This window comes from Achroia grisella, unplaced genomic scaffold, assembly GCF_030625045.1.
Source record: "Achroia grisella isolate CSIRO2021 unplaced genomic scaffold, CSIRO_AGI_Agris_v1 utg109, whole genome shotgun sequence".
NCBI classification, from domain to species: Eukaryota; Metazoa; Arthropoda; class Insecta; order Lepidoptera; family Pyralidae; genus Achroia; species Achroia grisella.
In genome coordinates this window covers 1859-20994 of record NW_026712573.1, presented here as the reverse complement: position 1 = coordinate 20994, position 19136 = coordinate 1859, and the positions used below count along the sequence as shown (strand labels likewise).

General features: G+C 35.5%; 1 protein-coding gene and 1 pseudogene across 1 annotated transcript; one reads left to right on the top strand and one right to left on the bottom strand.

Annotated features, from left to right (window-relative positions):
• Positions 1–94: 94 nt before the first annotated feature.
• Positions 95–15120, bottom strand: LOC131845523 (zinc finger protein 665-like; annotated as a pseudogene).
• Positions 15121–15722: 602 nt separating this feature from the next.
• Positions 15723–18805, top strand: LOC131846117 (COP9 signalosome complex subunit 7a-like). Its single transcript, XM_059195347.1, has 4 exons — positions 15723–16022; positions 16672–16924; positions 17687–17907; positions 18593–18805. The coding sequence occupies exons 1-4, from the start codon at positions 15828–15830 to the stop codon at positions 18743–18745; spliced, it is 822 nt and encodes a 273-aa protein (XP_059051330.1). The 5' UTR covers positions 15723–15827; the 3' UTR covers positions 18746–18805.
• The last annotated feature ends 331 nt before the right edge of the window (positions 18806–19136 follow it).

The following is a 19136-nucleotide window of genomic DNA, read 5'->3' as shown; positions in this document are numbered from 1 at the left end:
GTCGGTTCCACTAGCTCGTGCGTTATTAAATAAAAAAAAAAAGATCACCATTTACAAAAAAAAAATTGATTTATAAAATAAAATTTAATTAGAAGGCAATAATTACCAGATAATAATATATTAAGTCAATAAAACTTCTTTATATTAAATATGAATTAAATTTTAACTAAAATTTTGTTGGAACACTGGTATATATGTCAACAAACATACTGACGGAACATCAGCGCAAAATTAATATTGTGATGCAATGTATTTTCAACCAACTTCCCAATAAAGGACACTCACGATTTATACATACAATACAGTTTTTTCCAGCTTGGTTCTATAAAACCATTGTAACAATTAAAAATCAATATTTTGTGAAATATATATAGTCCGCATTACTTCACTCTCTGATTGTGCATCTAGTGATTTTTATATAATCGCACGCATAATAAATTGCATTAAGGAAAGATAACCATATTTTGAGAAATCTACTTTAAATCTTTAAAATTAAAGTCGATTTTCTAAAACTTTATTTTTCAGTGACTCCAATTTATTATTAACCTTCCTATATCTGCGCATTGGTCTGTGCGACCGACAATTTACGTTTGGCTTATTTTATTTATTTTTATTTGTTTAAACACATTTTCATCTTATAGTAAAAAAAAATATGTATTTTTTTAATGAATTCTTGCGAAAATGGACTTAGTAATCTCAGTGTCACAGACCCTATGCGGGTATAAACGTTATTCGAGGCAGGTATAAGAAGGTTAAGCGTACGATATCAATGACAATGGATGGTGGCCTACTTGAGCCAGATAGGGTCGGGTTCCCGTTTCACTCATTCCAGCTGCTGCACTTGTACGACAGAGTTCGGCGGCGGGATGGAGATCTCGTACTTTATAAGCTCTGTACCACGGCCCGTTGATAAAACCAAGCCGCTTACTTCCTTGACGTCGTTACTGAAACATTTTAAACATTTCTAGAGAATTATTGTGATACAACTCTAAAAATGACAGCCTCGGTGGTCTAGTGGTCTAGCACACCGCTTTACTATCCGATGGTCTTGGGTTCGATTCCTCGCACGGTACAAACATTTGTATTCATGAGTATGATTGTTTGTATCGGTCTGGGTGTTTTCTATGTATAATATGTATTTATTTACAAAATGTATCCATGTATTTATATCAGTTGTCTAGTACCCATAATACAAGCTCTGCTTAGCTTGGGACTAGATGGCGCTGTGTGAATTGTCCTGAAATATTATTATTATTCATATAACATTGTAGGAGAGTTCTGGATGCAAATGTTTGTTTATATGAGAAGAATATCGTCAATACACTATTTTTATAGGTAGACGGCCCGTCGATAAAAACAAGCTGCTTACTTAGGTAAGGTATCGCCAATTCAGTATTTTTATATGTATCTCTTAACTATTTTAAGGCATTATTTATATTGTTAACTGGGTCTTAACACGAATAATTTTATAGTAATATAGGTAAATACCTCTCGCGCATTTCGAGTATAGTCTTAACACGAATATATTAACCATAAAATTATTTGCGTTTAGATCCGGTTAACAATATAAACAATCTTACTAATATTATAAACGCGAAAGTATGAGAATACAAAATCGATATTTGTTACCTTTTCACGCAAAAACTACTGGACCGATTTTTATAGAACTTTTATACAGTAATATAGATTACACATTAGAATAACACATAGGCTATAAATTTCATGCGGATGATATTAAACACGAAAGTTTAAAAATAATTAAGTTACTTACCTTTGTGCGTGATGCCGCGCGTGCTTGTTAGGTGCGAAAGTAAGAGCCTTTCCCTCGCGGTTAATGATGTGCAGCTGTGAAGTTGGCAGCAGCCGCCGCCCCACCGTCCCCACCGTCCCCACCGTCCCCACCGTCCCCACGGTCCCCACCGAGCTCACCGGCCCCACCACTATCTGGTTGCCGATCACTTGGCCCGATCGATTCGTAACCTGCATGTCGCATATAATACATCTATTTTAGCAACAACTACAAAAAATCCATCCTGTATATTATGGCAGTATCGTGCAGTGTACTGACTATCATCAATCAATCACTTTATTTTGCTGAATATAGGTATATAGGGGTGGCGAGTGGTAAATTTAACAGTTTCTCTATATTCTGCCCATGACTAGGCCTAAAATGGCCTACATAATTAAATTATTTTTCATTAATAATTTATATACAGATTTAATGGAGAAGAACTGGCAAGAAACTTAACCGTTTTTCTTTAAAGTCATGTTATTTACATTTATAGATATATACTTGTCAATATCTATTTTTTTTATTGGCTCGTTTGGACTATTGTCAGATGACTATAGCACCTGTAGCACTGTGACCTACATAGATCTATTATGCTCGCCCTTTTTCAGAGTTCGCTGTCTGCGCTGTCAATATCTAACATTAAATGAAAATCCCATGCATGAACAACTATTGCCATATGCATTTCGTATGACAGATTCCGCGATATATAAGTGACTCACGACTTGTATGTGCGCGGACTGGTGGTGTTCCTGTTCGTGGAGGTCTAGCCTGGCCTGCTGCGCGGCTTGCTGCGCCTGGTGCTGCGCCTGCTGCGCGGCCTGCTGCACTTGCTGCGCGGCTTGCTGCGCGGCCTGCTGCTGCGCCGCCTGCTGTGCTGCTTGCTGCGCTTGCGCACTCGCTTGTTGCGCTGCTTGTGACTATATGCCATAGGAAAGATAATTGATAGTTAGTAGTAGAAGGGTTTTTTTTATTCGATGATAATAGAATGGTGCACCCGCCTGCGCTAACGATTTACACTGGCGGGGTACCAGTGGAAGATGATAAAATGAGCATGAAGTCAGGCCAGTTAGCCCACCTAGAATAACTCTCCAAGAATGTATCACGATGGTTTCCCGTGGGAACTGCGTGGAAGTCAACCTGACATGGTATATTGTTAACAATGGGGTTACTAGTTCCCATTACTAACAATCCCCTTCCTCCCAGTAGAAGGGGTTGACACGCGGTTCCCCTTGACAACCATCGTTCGTTAGTAATGTGGACAAATGACTTCATTGCTAGTAATATACCATATCAGGTTGACACCCAGGCAGTACCCCTTAGAAACAAACTATCACGACAAATTCTTGGTAAATATGTCACGATGGGCTAGGAATGGCTATGGAAAATATAAACTAATATAAACATTATTCATTTTCTATGTCAATACATATGTATCTACAAAAAAAATATGCACGAAAACAGTACTAAGAATAGGAGACACTGTTTGAACGGACTTTGGTTATTATTTAATTAATAAACCATGATTATTTAACAGCATTCATATACACAGAAACAATGCAAATATAAAGTGTACTTAATGTTACAAGATACACTCACATTTCTAGGCGGTAGATCCATATGTTGCCGCTGGTGCAGCATGAGATGATTCTTTTGGAAGAACGCTTTTCCACACTGGTCGCACACGTGCGTCCGTAACGTGCAACTGCCGTCTGGGTGTCTGTCGAATTATATTATCAATTTCAAATTAATTTAATTTACAATTTAATAAATTACTTCTCACATGGTACATGATAGATGTTATTAATAAAAAGAACATACCACATGTGATACCTCAGGAGCACCGCAATTACATTATTATAACTATATACAATTATTTATTAATCTTATAAAGTACTGAAATGGATTTTGATGAAACTTTACCGTAATATAGCTTATACATCAGAATAAAACATACGCTAAAAATATGAATAGACGATTTTTTAATTAATTTGAATCTGTAATTTCACTGCCTAAATTGACAGGGAACGGTCAGTGGTGCCGGATTTTATATGATTTCTTTAAAGCAGGCCAAAGTTAAAAAAAATCAAGTATAATAAGGCATTGATATCGTAGAGATACGTTTCATACAGACATCCACAGATACATTTCAAACAGACGTACCTTCGTTGATGCGCAAGTAGACCGTGTTTCGCAGCGAAACCTTTACCACAATCGATACAAAAGTGTATTTTCGGTCGAGGCGGCGTTACATGATGATTCTGAAAGGATAAAATTAATGAATTGGTGATATCTAAATAAAAAAAATATATAAACTTATATATAAAAATCTCGTGTCACAATGTTAGTTACCATACACCTCCAAAAGAGCCAGACAGATTTTAATGAAATTTTATATGCATATTCAGTAGGCCTGAGAATGATCGACTATGTATTTTTTCATAATTATTTCTAAGTGGTAAGGGTTGTCCACCCTATCATTTATTTTTATTTTTCGGATATTTTTTTCATACCATGGCATTAAAAACACATACAATCCTAAATTTTCACCCTTCTGTCACCAACACCTATTTTTTAATAGATATATTAATTTATATGGCGAAACAACATTTGCGGGGTCAGCTACTTTTATTATAAAACATAAAAATTTAAAATAATGTATTCAACTCACCGTAGCGATGACTTGCGTATGTACAACATTACTGGGATTTGACGATATAATTTGAATAGGTTGATCTAAAAAGAGAAAGACAAATTAATTAAATTATGATTATCATTATTTAAATTATGATTTCATTGTAGGCAAATTATTATAAGTGCATAAATATTATTTCTATTGTGACTATTTTAAAATGGCTCAAAAATTATATTGAAGGCTGACTTTGTTACTTTAAACTTGAGATGAGTGATTAATATTAGAAATGCAGGAATGTATGTAGGTACTAACCTGCGGAAGCGGAAGCTTACATAGAAGATAATAGAAATAATCTTTATTAACATAAACTTAATAAGAGTGTAAGGTTACAGTGTGCTTAATAGGCAGAAATGAGGTTGAATCTAGACGGTGTGATTACTTAGAAATGCATGTGTGTTGCTGTTTGCATGCTGATCGCTTCTATTCAAATGAACGTACACACTGTGTGGTGTCTACGTGGTTGATAATAAGTTTAAGTTGTGTCCTGTTGTGTTATGCGTGTGTGTGAGGGTAGACATAGTGTATGTGTGACAACATGTGTGAAATCAGTGTGCTTATGTAGCAGCGACTAGGTAGTGCGCGTGGTATGTGTGTGTATGTCTGTGTATGTGTATGTATGCAATGCGTACGTGTACGCACAGGTCACAGGTCACACGTGCGGTCGGCCTGTGTGTGTGTGTGTGTGTGTGTACGTACTGTGTGCGTGGTGCGCGTGGTTGGCGACGAGGCCGGGCTGCAGCGCGGCGGTGAGCGCGCACAGGTCCGTCACACACGTGCGGTCGGCCTGTGTGTGTGTGTGTGTGTGTGTGTGTGTGTGTGTGTGTGTGTGTGTGTGTGTGTGTACGTACTGTGTGCGTGGTGCGCGTGGTTGGCGACGAGGCCGGGCTGCAGCGCGGCGGTGAGCGCGCACAGGTCCGTCACACACGTGCGGTCGGCCTGTGTGTGTGTGTGTGTGTGTGTGTGTGTGTACGTACTGTGTGCGTGGTGCGCGTGGTTGGCGACGAGGCCGGGCTGCAGCGCGGCGGTGAGCGCGCACAGGTCCGTCACACACGTGCGGTCGGCCTGTGTGTGTGTGTGTGTGTGTGTGTGTGTGTGTACGTACTGTGTGCGTGGTGCGCGTGGTTGGCGACGAGGCCGGGCTGCAGCGCGGCGGTGAGCGCGCACAGGTCCGTCACACACGTGCGGTCGGCCTGTGTGTGTGTGTGTGTGTGTGTACGTACTGTGTGCGTGGTGCGCGTGGTTGGCGACGAGGCCGGGCTGCAGCGCGGCGGTGAGCGCGCACAGGTCCGTCACACACGTGCGGTCGGCCTGTGTGTGTGTGTGTGTGTGTGTGTGTGTGTGTACGTACTGTGTGCGTGGTGCGCGTGGTTGGCGACGAGGCCGGGCTGCAGCGCGGCGGTGTGTGTGTGTGTGTGTGTGTGTGTGTGTGTCCGTCACACACGTGCGGTCGGCCTGTGTGTGTGTGTGTGTGTGTGTGTGTGTACGTACTGTGTGCGTGGTGCGCGTGGTTGGCGACGAGGCCGGGCTGCAGCGCGGCGGTGAGCGCGCACAGGTCCGTCACACACGTGCGGTCGCCGGCGTGTAGTCTCACGTGCAACGACAACGCCTCCTGTTACAAATAACAGTCGATAAGCACATACTTTTTCAACACATTTACTCGTAAAATGGATCTAATTTCACTTACGATTATTGCCACAAACAGGATATTTTTCGAGATGACAGCATATCACCAAATACGTAATTATCTGAGGTCATAATCTCAGTTTCAAAGAATTCGTAACATATTTTTTAATATACTACTTTAAGCAGAAATCGAATAATAAAGTTTTATACCAAATATAGACAACAAACCTTTGTGTTAAAACAGGAACCACATTCGGGACATGCATACCCTGGAGTTGTTTTTTCTGATATTATCTGACCGTCTGTGCCGATAACCTAGAAAGTAAATGTCATTTAGAAATAACTACAAATTTTAACTATGATAAATATTTGAAATAGATAAGAAGCGATGAGAGAAATAAATTATTACAAAAATAAAGATTCATATAGCCACCAGAATATGCTAAACAATAATGGCTGGCTGGCTCATACGTCATTTTTCGTGTCACCAAATGCTTGTGGGGACTGGTCTGTTCAGGTTGTGAACACTGATTACATTTTTTGTTCTTTGCGATAGCATATGCTGGTGGTCACTCTATTCTCCCAAATTTGAATTTTAATAACTGTATTTATCATATACATGTTCCACTATTATTTGAAAAAAATTACGAGACATGAGTTTCTTGTCAGTTCTTCTCATCTCGATATCATTCCGAACTGACGGTAGATTTGACATATCATAAGAGTCTGTAATAGACCTACATGAATAAAGATATTTTGAATTTGAATTTGAATGATATACATTAAAAATTAAAATAAAGGGTATCCCCACATAACAATGTAGTCCTCAGAAATAGCAACACAGTCGCTATGGATGGACTATACAATAAACAAATTAAATCAAATTATCTTCATTCATGTAGGTCTATTACAGACTCTTATTCTAGGTATGCCAAATCTACTGTCAGTTAGGAGTGCTTTCTAAGCTAAGAAGAGATGACAAGTAACTCAGCTTCTTTTTCTTTCTAAATGTTAAGCTCATTTGAAATAGATAAGAAGCTCAGTTGTGAGACTTAGTGAGAGAAATAAATTATTACAAAAATAAAGATTCAATTTAAAATTTCATTAGGGAGAATATAGCCACCAGAATATGCTAAACAATCCTCTCTCTTTATTAGAACTAAACATTACCTGTACTATCTGTGGTTTAAAGTCGTCTTGCTTTATCACAGTTGTTTGTTGTTGTTGCTGCTGTTGCTGTTGTTGCTGCTGCTGCTGTTGTTGTTGCTGCTGCTGTTGTTGTTGTGCCTGCTGTTGTTGTTGCTGCTGCTGTTGTTGTTGTTGCGCTGCCTGTTGTTGTTGTTGTTGAGCCTGCTGTTGTTGTTGTGTTTGCGACGTGGACGTGCAGTGCCTCGTAACTTTACAGTGTTGTTGCAACTCCGATTTACACTTGAAAGCTTCGCCGCAATCTAAACATGCGACTACACCTTCTCCAGTATGTATTCTAGAAATAAAACAACAAATACCTTTTATTAGCCAAGTATACTAGTAGTAAAGAAAAGTAGGAAATCATTATCATAATATTTGAAGTCTTGTTAAGAAAATAACACAATATAACTAATAAAATAAGTAAGTAAAGAATTCAAGTCGCCTAATAATACATACTACCTTAGGAATAAGTCAAATATGTCCAAATTGGTTAGAACCCACTTTATAAATAAACAATTTGATCTCTACAGAGCTTTTTTTATAAATGATGCACACGCCTGCACTAACTCTGGAGAGAGATTAGAGTTTCTACAAGTATCAGTATAATTTTCTGGATCTGTATTTGGTTTCGTCGCATTAAAAATGTGATATAGTGATGCAAATCAGCATGTTCAATAGAAGATTGTGGTAGTGTACGTTTTATCTAACGACACGTAGGTCACGCAGTTGTCCATATATATAGTTTATGTAATTAGTCTAAGCTAAAGTAATTCAAGATGTAACAGTTAATATACAAGATACACCCTACTGTGTGTATTTACTCTCACCACCGCTCCTGTCATCACAAAATACAGTTGAGACACAGATCAATACGCTAACTAAAAACTAACTTCATGTGAGCGACGAGCGTCCTCTTCTGCAGGAACTCCTTGCCGCAGACGGGGCAGGCGTGCGGTACTCGTCCGTGCACTCGGCCGTGGTTCACGAGCTGGAACTTGCGCGCGAACGCGATCCCGCAGTCGCCGCACACGAACGGAGACAGCGACCCGTGGAACCGACTGTGCATCACTAGATGCTCCTGTCGACAAACACCAATATAATAGTTATATTATAGTCTGCTTTTTAAAGACTAACTTGACAGGTGTAAATGTCTAATTTTCAAGTAATGGTACCAGTTGTAGTGGGGTTAGTGGCAGTAGGGGTAACTACGATACTGATTTGTTGAATCGTAATTTTATGATAATAAACTACAAGCCAACTATTCTTTATTTCAAACATCTAAAAATTTTAAATGTTTATATATTAACAAATATAAATCCATACAAAAGTTATTTGTTTTATGAAAAAAGCAGTTATGGCTTTGTTTTAGTGAATGTATTTTAAGAGTAAATTACTAACAGCAGAAATAGGTGAGATAAATTACAGGTAATAAGAGTGACAAGCTAGGACAAATCACACAGCGCCTTCTTCGATACTGTGTATGGTACGGCGTCGGTGGGTTAGAGGTTTAACACATCGCTTTACCTCCGAGGGTTGTTAGTTCTATACAAACATTTCTATTCAGGAGTATGATTGTTTGTATCAGTCTGAGTGTTTTCTATGTATATTACTACAAAGAAAAGGTTCTATGTATGTATTTATATCAGTTGTCTAGTACCCATAATACAAGCTCCGCTTAACTTGGGAATATACAGCGCTGTGTGATTTCTCCTAGGATATTATTATTTTCAATTATTATGTACATAATTATTGCAATACAAACAGCATCAACTGACCTTCTGTGCGAAGCTCTCGCCACAATCGCCGCAGACGTACGGCCGCTCGCCGGCGTGGTACTTGCTGTGTGTCACGAGATGCCGCTTCAGTGGGAACCCGCGCCCACACTCGCCGCAAACAAATGGACGGTCTCGACTATGCACCTGGAATGAAAACATACGAGTCACTTAAAGGCACTCTCTTGTGATGCATCTGACCGAATTTGCAGTTTATTATATTTGAAAGAAATGCAGTAATAAAGTAGTCAGTCGGTTAGCGGTGGTGGTAGAATCTCATATCCTATTATTCCATTATTACATTCACTGTTTAAATTTTATTATTTTACAATTGATTTAAGTGTGTCATGGCAAAGGGTCCTCCATTAATCACATGTTTATTTAGCATTTGTTAAATACTTTTTTAATTTCTCGCTACATCTCCCTTCCCCCTTGTGATACGTTGTGATTTTTTAGGCGGATCGAGTTGTAAAGATAAATAAATATACTACGATACTCTCTTTATAGTATCGTAACAGTCTATAAAAATAGGATAATAAAAGTAAATATAAATAAAATTTGTATTAAAATACTTTTAATGTGATATATTTTTTGTAATGTAAAATTTCTAAAGGACAAAAAAAAAAGGACATCATGTCATAATGTGATCCCCGCGACACCCCTCAGGCTCTATCATTCTCCAATGGTGCCCCACTAGTGTAAACTGTTAGCGCAGGCCGCTCTATTCCATTATCATCCATTAACAAAACCCCTCATGCAATGCCATTCTGGTCTAAGTGTCGATAATTCCAAAATCTGTATTTTGATGGTAATCTGTAAATATTCCGAGAAGGTAATAAATAGACAAACCAACTTACCCTAGAATGCGTAACCAGATGATGTTTAAGCGTAAAGGCCATTTTACACTCGTGACACCTGTACGGCCTATCCGCAGAATGCAACAACAGGTGCGTGTTGAGGCAGTGTTTTCTCGCGAACGCCTTATTGCAGTGCATACAAACATGCGGCCTTTCACCTACGACATAATGTTCAATTTAATTTACCCGCGAATGTGTGAGTAGGTGGTGTTTGAGCGTGAAGGATTTCTTGCACTCCGTGCACTGGTACGGTCGGTTGTTACTGTGCAGTAACAGGTGCGTGTTGAGGCAGTGTTTGTGCGCGAACGACTTGCCACAGTGGACGCACGAGTGCGGCCGCTCACCTGAAACCACAGAGTGCTACATATGTACAGAGTGGAAGCTTGAGCACTACCTCAATCTGGAAAGTGGTATTAATCAAACAAAAACATGAACAATACGAAAAATATTGCAAACATCACCACTTTATATACTTATCGTCTTATTCAGCATAATTTAAATTCTATAAATCCATTTTAACTATTGAAGTGTTTTGTCACTAACTTACAAATTAGGATAATAGCTTGAAAGAAAAGGACAAAACAATGTAATAGCTAAACTGGGTTTATTAGACATTTTTTTTAATAAAGTGGTTCAACGATGATATTAACTGTATTGTTCATAGTTATCGTGTTTCTATACAACCTTTGCAATATTTCCAGAAAGAGCACTGGCTGAAAAGCTTTCACTATGTATATATGTAGTTCTCTGTGAGTGAAACAGAAGGTCGCGTCGCGACGTACACAACTAAAGGTGTTCGAAAAGTTCACGTGCATGTTTTCTATGGTAGATATATAATAAATTTTAATATTTAACACAACCTCCTACTGTAAAACTAGCTTTATTAGCACTGTTTGTAATAATATCTAAAATTCTTGCCGAAATCTGGAGTACAAACTAATTTTTACTCTGTATTTTATAAACAAAGTATTCTCTTCCCGAAAGTAGCATTGATAAAAATATAATTATAAATACTGATTTAGCTTAAATTTTAACCAAGTTTAATTCTATAATTGAAATTAAAAATAAATATGGAATAATTTTTCATATTTTATAATAATTTATTTGCTTACAAATAAATATTTTGGCAATAATATCTAATATTTTCTGACTGAGAGTGAATGCAGCATCATCATCAACCGTAATCAGTGCCGACGGGCCCTTGCAGAGACTAATCATATGTGATCATTTATGACGCACCTCATGCCATTGATTAACATAAAGACATTTTTGCATCTGCAAACATTTAGACCGAAATAAACCAGCATTTTGCTAGCATGTCCCATCATTTTGGTTTTATTTATTTTCTTGCTTTTCTTTAATTCATTGTTTTTATTACAGTAAATTATCCAATTTAAATTAATTCAGGTTAAAAATAACATTTAATATATCAAATAAGTACCCATCTATAAAAATAACAAACACATGTACATATTTTATTCCATACAAACGCATAAATGTCTTCACCTGTAACATATAATACATATAAAGGAACTAGAACACACCTGTATGTACTCTAGCATGCGTGGTGAGATGGTGTTTCAGTAGAAACGACTTCCCACACTCGTCACAGGAGTATGGTCGTTCTTTGGCGGCGGCGGGGGCGCTGTGGTCATCACCGTTGTGGTGTTGAGAAGCTCCGTCTGCGAATACACCGCCTATAGCGGTGGTAAGAATTGTTGCATCTTACTCTTATTTATGTCACAAACTAAGGGGATATATGAGATGGTCTAAAACTATAACTGACTGATTCCCTGCTATAAAACAAAGTGAAAAACAGAAAGGCAATACAGAAGATGGTCTGATGACATTAGAAAGATGTGACCCACTGTGGTTTCGATTGGCAAAAAATACAGCATTTGTGTCTAAAGAACATGTTGACTCAGAGACTGACATGCAAAATAACTAATATTTATAGTAGCTATTTAAAATTATAGAAAATACTTCTGTTAAATTCTGAAATTATGTGTAATCAATCAATAAAGGTTTTGAATTTGAATTTGAAATATTTTATTTATGAACTCCTTACACGAAATTTCAAATATCATAAGCGATACAAACTTTTTACAAAACTTTTATAAATACTATTTAATATCGTTTTTGCTTCTGTATATTAATGTGTACAGTACATAACAATATAAAGCTTGTGAGCTGTTTTGGTTGAAGATTGAAATAAAACATTAAAATTACCAGATAAAGAGGCATTATGGTCCTCTGGTATGGCGATGTATGAGTGCAACACCACTCACATGTGTGTTACATGCTAATGTAATATCCATAGTGCTCTTCATATCTATAGGCGACATTTACCACCAGTGGGAAGGAGATGGTTAGTAATATGAACTAATAATACCATTGCTAGCAATGTACCATGTCAGTTTGACCTCCATGTGGTACCCTCTCCAAACCATCATAAATTCATGGTTATTTTACCATGATGGGCTACCTTACCTGACCTCATATTCATATTATCATCCTCCACTGGTGTCAGCCAGCGCAACCGTTAGTGCAAGAGGGAGCACTATATGATTATCATATCTTTTAAGACATTTACCTTCTACCATCAAGTAGGCTACCATCTTAATAGCATTCCAATTATATTTTAAAACATTTTTATGTAGTGAAATTAATTTACTTACAGACAGTTGATAATAATATGTACAGGTAATGGCAACTATTAATTAGCTAATTGCCCCAATTTCTGGGCATATATGGAAATATAATATACTCACTTTAGGTGAATTATTTGCAGTTCCTGGCTCTTGTTTTGTATGCAACAAGTGATGTTGGTGTACAGTATTGGCCTGTATAGTGTCTGCTTGAGTCTGCTGTGTTGTAGCCTCTGTTAAGGTCTTTATGTTCCCATTCAGAAGGGTATGGTTTAATTGTGATGCATCTATGACTGAAGGTGTGCTAATGCCTTGAGCTTGAAGGGCCCGCTTCATTAAAATCTCATTGCATTCTTCTGCAGTCAGCTGAATAGGCCCAATTGGTGTCATAAAGGGTTTTGAAGCTAAATTTGCAGCTGTAAGAAATATAAGTATTTATTATTTCTCTCAATAAATCTAACATATAGTATATAATAAAAAATGGTTTATTACAAATCATTGTTCAGTCTCAAAAATATGTGTTGTCTATCGGATTTTAAAGACATACAATTTTTAATGAACACAGGTAGAGTAATGCAATTATATGTAAATTAATTACATATAAGTTTGATATATTTAAAAAAAAAAGTTAGAGGCACATCTTATTCAATTAAGACAAAAATTCATAAACTATGGGTAAAAAAATATTAAAAAACAATACAGTAGACGGTTGTCTAAATATGGTTGGTTAACCATATTTGATATTTTAATTCACCACTTTTCATATAGTCTTTAATAAATAAAAAATGTTGAAAGGAAATAAAAGTAATATGTTAAAATAAAAGTTTCCAAGTGTCAGGTACACCACTACACCAATACACTACTGCAATAGGTGGTAACATTATTTAAAAATTGCCATTTATATCTGTCAATTTAGCTTCTGGGATTAAAAAACAGACAATAAGCACATGATAATAGGCAATACCTAAACTCAAAAAAAAACTTCAGTTGAAACATTGTTTTACTTACTATGAATGGTGGCCGTCTGATTCTGTGGCGTAACCCTGTTTATAGTATGAACAGGCGATTCGTTCAACACAAACATGGCTCTCCGTGCCGTAACGGGTGTACCTGTCGTCACCACTCTTGTGACTTGGGCAGCATTTGATACAGCAACTGTTACATTACCAACTTTCTCTTGCACTTGTGGTGTTTTATGTGCCATAACAGTCAATGTTGTTTCTGGTGACACCTGAAATGTTTATTAAATAATGTCGCATGTAATTCATAAATAAAGTAAATTAACAATGTTTCCTCAATTAAAAGAAGGTTGAATGTTTTGAGATGTATTAAATATTGGCCAGCAAATAGCATCTTGACCGAAGTTTGTGGGAGACAAGAGTAATTCTGTGTGACTAGTGAGAAAAGAATAATTCCTACTTGAAACTATAAGTTATATACAACAAAATATATATTCAGAAAGAAAATCAACAAAGTTTACTATTAACACACTTATCAAGTTTCCTTTTTATGAGTACTATATTTTTTATAAATAAAATACATAAGTAAATTGTCTGTTCTTAAAAGTAACAATTTTGAATGGGATGCTTTCTTACTAGAGACACAGAATAATTATTTTGTGGTAAATTTTATTTATCTAATAATAAATACCAATGAATGTGTAATTGGCAAACAAATTTTAATTCAATAACCAAAGGACAGTCTACATAAACTTATAATAATGTATTCATTCATACATAAACACTATGGTATATAAATTGTATACGGATGGTATGTATGCTGCGGCAAATGATAAATTGTAAATTGTTGTATGTACAGAAGATATTTTTCAAAATATGATGTCGTTTTTTAATTTGCCAGTGAGGCAAAGGATAAACCTATACAGCTCAAGCATGAATAATGTATACAACTGATTTTATAAGCAATGTTCTTTATTTAAATAGTATATATTTATTTAAATTAAGTAGTCATTAATGGAACAGGTTTATACTAAATAATATGTTTTTCTGTATATCTATTCCAAAATAAGTGTGATGGTATAAAAATACCATCACACTTATTTTGGACAATACTAGTGCAACTTACCGTGTTTCCAAGTGTATAACTCAAACTACTTGGTGTCTCCGCCTCGCCCTTTAGTGGGTCAGCAGCACTTGTGAACCCCCACGAATAACCAAAGCCCGAAACATTGCTCGGCGTTGGCATACACATTTTCACTGGTAAAAACTTACTACAATAAACATAAAAACAAAACCCACTAACACAAATCCACTATCTGATAGTAAACAAGAAACTTCATGACAGTTTTAGTATTGTGAACATGTACGTACGCTTTCACAACTACTAACGCACCAAAGCACAACGCACCCATCAACCATGATGCCGACTAAACGGCTCTAGTACTGTATCTCTGCGTACATAATTAATCTTACACTATGAGAAGGAATCAATTTATGTCAAGAAATTCTTCTAAATTGATCTAATCAACTCAATACAAAAGGCGGTACAGGACAACGACGCTATAGTCGACATTAACTCGCTTGCAATCCTCAGCTTTTGGCGGTTTAATTAGTTCGTTGAACACTTGAAAGTACTTCATATTACTATTTACGTACCAATTTACTATAAAAAATTAATGTATAATTAATACATATTCAATTTTAAGAAAACAATAAATTCATTTCACACACAAAAAACCGGAGGCCATTTTATTGTTTATGGTCAATTTACTTTTAAATTATTTTTTGGTACTGGAAACGATGATAGTACAATGTCGCAATAATTTATTACTATGACAGGGCTGAATGATTTAATGTCAATAATTACTAATAAATAAATTATTTAGTATTTGTGTGTGCGCTAAATGAATTGCCTAAAATTACTGTTTGTGTAATATGACCATTAATACACATTAAACTTGTCCGTGGTCTATGGTTTATGGGAGTTGTATTTATCACTTTTTAGAAACAAGAAACATAGAATGAAATCTGAAAACGAAACTTGCACAGATTAATATTAAATTGACTTTGACAGTTAAATTAATATTGTTATTTTCCATTTTTACTTTTGTCTGTTTGAGGACAAAAATATTTTATTGACGATTTTATAAGCTCTTGGAAGTGGTATTTATTAATAGATATAAGAGTTGTATAACTACCTTACTTAATAATAACTTGACAATAGTTACTTGTTTCACTTGGGTAATTTAGTGTAATTTAAATATTATAATCGAAAGTCCTAAATATTGAATCCACCATGAATCCAATGGCAATAGATAAAGACGAACCTTCATCTTTGTTATCATTTTCCACTAATCACCCTCTGGAGCAATTTGTGCTATTAGCGAAAGGTGCTAAAGGGTTTGCCTGCGCAGAGCTCATAAAACAAGTATTGGAAGCACCAGGTGTTCATGTATTTGGAGAACTTCTTGAAATGCCGAACATAAAAGAGGTTAGAAACTTTTATTTTGTGCTATATTTTAAGTATTTAGACAAAATGTACTATCAACACTCGGTTCTATTGACCAATCTTTAAAGTCAACCTCCAAGGCTAAGAGTATAAATTAGTATTTAAGGGTTGGAGGTGTTAATTAAACTTCTTTTTACGTATTATTTTGACTTTTATTAGCATCTCAATTCTGTAGTCTATTCTTTTTGTAAACATTTTGATAATAGATCTATACTGTTGTAAAGTAATTTTGCATATGTATATGTTGGCAAAATCACTATCCACATATGGTAGAAATCATTTTAATTAATAGAAAAGAAGTTAAATATATGTTTTTAATGCAAATTAATTGTACATGTATAGTAATAAACCCCATAATTCATCATATTTTCTATAATAAAACTATAAATATTATAAAATATATTTTATAACTTTGCATACTAATTTAATATACTTACTATGTTTTTGTTTTTCACGACAATTGTTTTTAATTCATCTGGAATTCTTGTACAAGGTGAGTACAGATGAAATGAAAACATGTGCACAAAATATAAAAACATGGTAATTACATTATGTTCCCCTACATAAATATACTACAGTAGTACAACAGGAATACATTTAAAAATAATTATAAACATAATTTTGTTTGCAGTTAGAAAATGGTTCATATGCAGCTCATTTTAAGACATTAAATCTATTTGCATATGGCACATATAAAGATTACTTGGAAAACAAATCGGAATACTTGGAACTTACTCCAGTGCAGTGCAAGAAGCTGCAACACTTGACCATAGCAACTCTGGCCACACAAGAGAAATGCATTCCGTACAGTGTGTTGCTCAAAGAACTTGATATTAAGAATGTTAGGGATTTAGAAGATTTAATTATTGAAGCTATTTATGCAGGTAAATCTTTAAGTTTATTAAAGTACTAGCAAACTTTATCCTGCCTGGAAAAACAGTACCATTCACCGGGATTGTGTTCTTAAGACTTCCAGGAACTCGTTACAATTAACACTAAAATTTCACTCAAATTGGTCCAGACATTTCAGAAGAGTTAGGTAATGAATATACTGAAGATTTATATTATGACGCATTTTGTTACTTGCTCCTATATATGCAAATTGTGTATTGTATCTTGTGTGTGTTTACAAAGAAACTGCAAAACTACTTAAATTTGTTACAACTAGCTCCTATTGTGTAAATGTGTCTTAAGTTAAAGGTGGGATAGTGTTTTTTGTTGGTTTTTTTATTGCCAGATCAGCTAAATGTACTTTATTTCCTTCTAGAACCTAAAGTTTGTAACATCAGTTGACAGTATGTTTTGTTATTACTAAACCATTATCATTTTCGTTATATTCAGGTTATTAAGAAAATAAACATTCTTTAAACATCTAATATAAATCATTTGAGCCAAAATAACTAGCTACCACCCCTGATTTAAACTTAATCTATAAAAATTATCAGTATCCACTCTGGAAACCAGCATTGTCTATTCCTGGGGAATTTGTCACATTTGCCTAACTTAACTAATTTTAAGCTCATCTTGTCATCTAGAGATGCTCTATGCGTATATGCACTAGAGTGCATATACGCAAACACATATTTCAACATTTAGTGTTTTTATGAACAAAGTTGGTGCATCATTTGTATTTTTTAATTTTCCAGATATAATTCATGGTAAGCTCGATCAAGAATGCAAACGAGTCGAAGTAGATGTGGCACTAGGGCGCGACGCACGGCTGGAAGATGCTGCTGCAATTGCTGATGTGCTGGCAGACTGGTGCAATGCTTGCGAGGCTGTACTTAATTCTGTAGACCGTCACATACAGCGTGCCAATATTCACAAACAGAGGGCTATAAGACATCAACAGGCGATTGAACAAGAGGTATATTAGTCTAGACTGAATATGAGCAAATGACTGGAGACATTTTCCTCACAAATCTATCCCCATTCAATTCCAATGGGGTTGAAATTATAATAGTCTGACCCTACATTCCAATCCCCTAGCAATGCCCTCAGACTAAAGTCCTATTTATGAGGCGGGAGATGGCCTTCAGGCGCCATATAAGTTCTGCAGGTTTGGAGTATCATCTGCACTTGCTTTCCATCATCCAGTGAAGGTTAACTGCAACCAACAACATTAGGATATACAGAAAAAAAATGAAATATTTAAACAACTTTTTATCTAAGTTGTCTCTCTTATTTCCACTGTGAAGCAGCTATCTAAATGAATAGTATGTAACACAATAATGCGAAGTCTGTAGTACTCTTCCTGTATTTAGGCGACAGTTACCATAAATTTGTTTTCGTTTCTAATTACATAAGATAAGACTTAATAACTTCTAATCATTCATTAGATGATTTCAGATTAATTTGTATTTATGAGTATTTCTCGTGTTTGAGGGTTTTAATTTATATATTTTATGTGTATTATAAAACTATATAATAGTAGTAGTATAAATAGTATATGTGGAATAACTTCTGCTAGTTTGAGTTCAAAGTACCCTTAGTTTGATATGTCAATTTTATTTATTACAGATTTTATTTCATTATAATGTTTTTCATTACAGATTGTATATATCAAGAAAACTCTTAAAACCCAAGCTGAGAGTGAAGATTCTGCTACTGGCGGAGGCACAGAAACACATTCCGTCCCAAAAAAAAATTCCGGAAAAGGAAAAACACCTCGTAACACTGCGAAATTCTGGCAGAAGAACACATAATTATATATATGTAATATGATTTTTAAACTGTGGTAAAATATATATATTTTAAGTAAGTGCTCATAATTCTGTTTGTTATTTACCGTATACATTTATATATACATAAACCTGTTACGAAAACGAATCTAATTACCTGTCATTAAAGTTTCAATATTAAAAAATTCAATAATTATCCTGAATTACTTTAATAACATTTTCATTAATTCATTATTTACAAAAGTAATTGTATAGTCCTAAAATTAATATTATTACTTTTTTTAATATCTCAGAACAATTTACACAGCGTCATCCATCGCCCAACCTAAGCAGAGATTTTATCTACATACAAATATAATAAACATAGGAAACACCAGAACCCATACAATCATACTCATAAACATAAATGTATTAG

Bases quoted from the DNA above. Each gene is read 5' to 3' on its own strand.
- LOC131846117 (XM_059195347.1), top strand. From the start codon at position 15,828: ATGAATCCAATGGCAATAGATAAAGACGAACCTTCATCTTTGTTATCA. The intron at 16,023-16,671 runs GTTAGAAACTTT...TTTTGTTTGCAG, and splicing joins AAATGCCGAACATAAAAGAG to TTAGAAAATGGTTCATATGC. The intron at 17,908-18,592 runs GTATATTAGTCT...TTTTCATTACAG, and splicing joins AACAGGCGATTGAACAAGAG to ATTGTATATATCAAGAAAAC.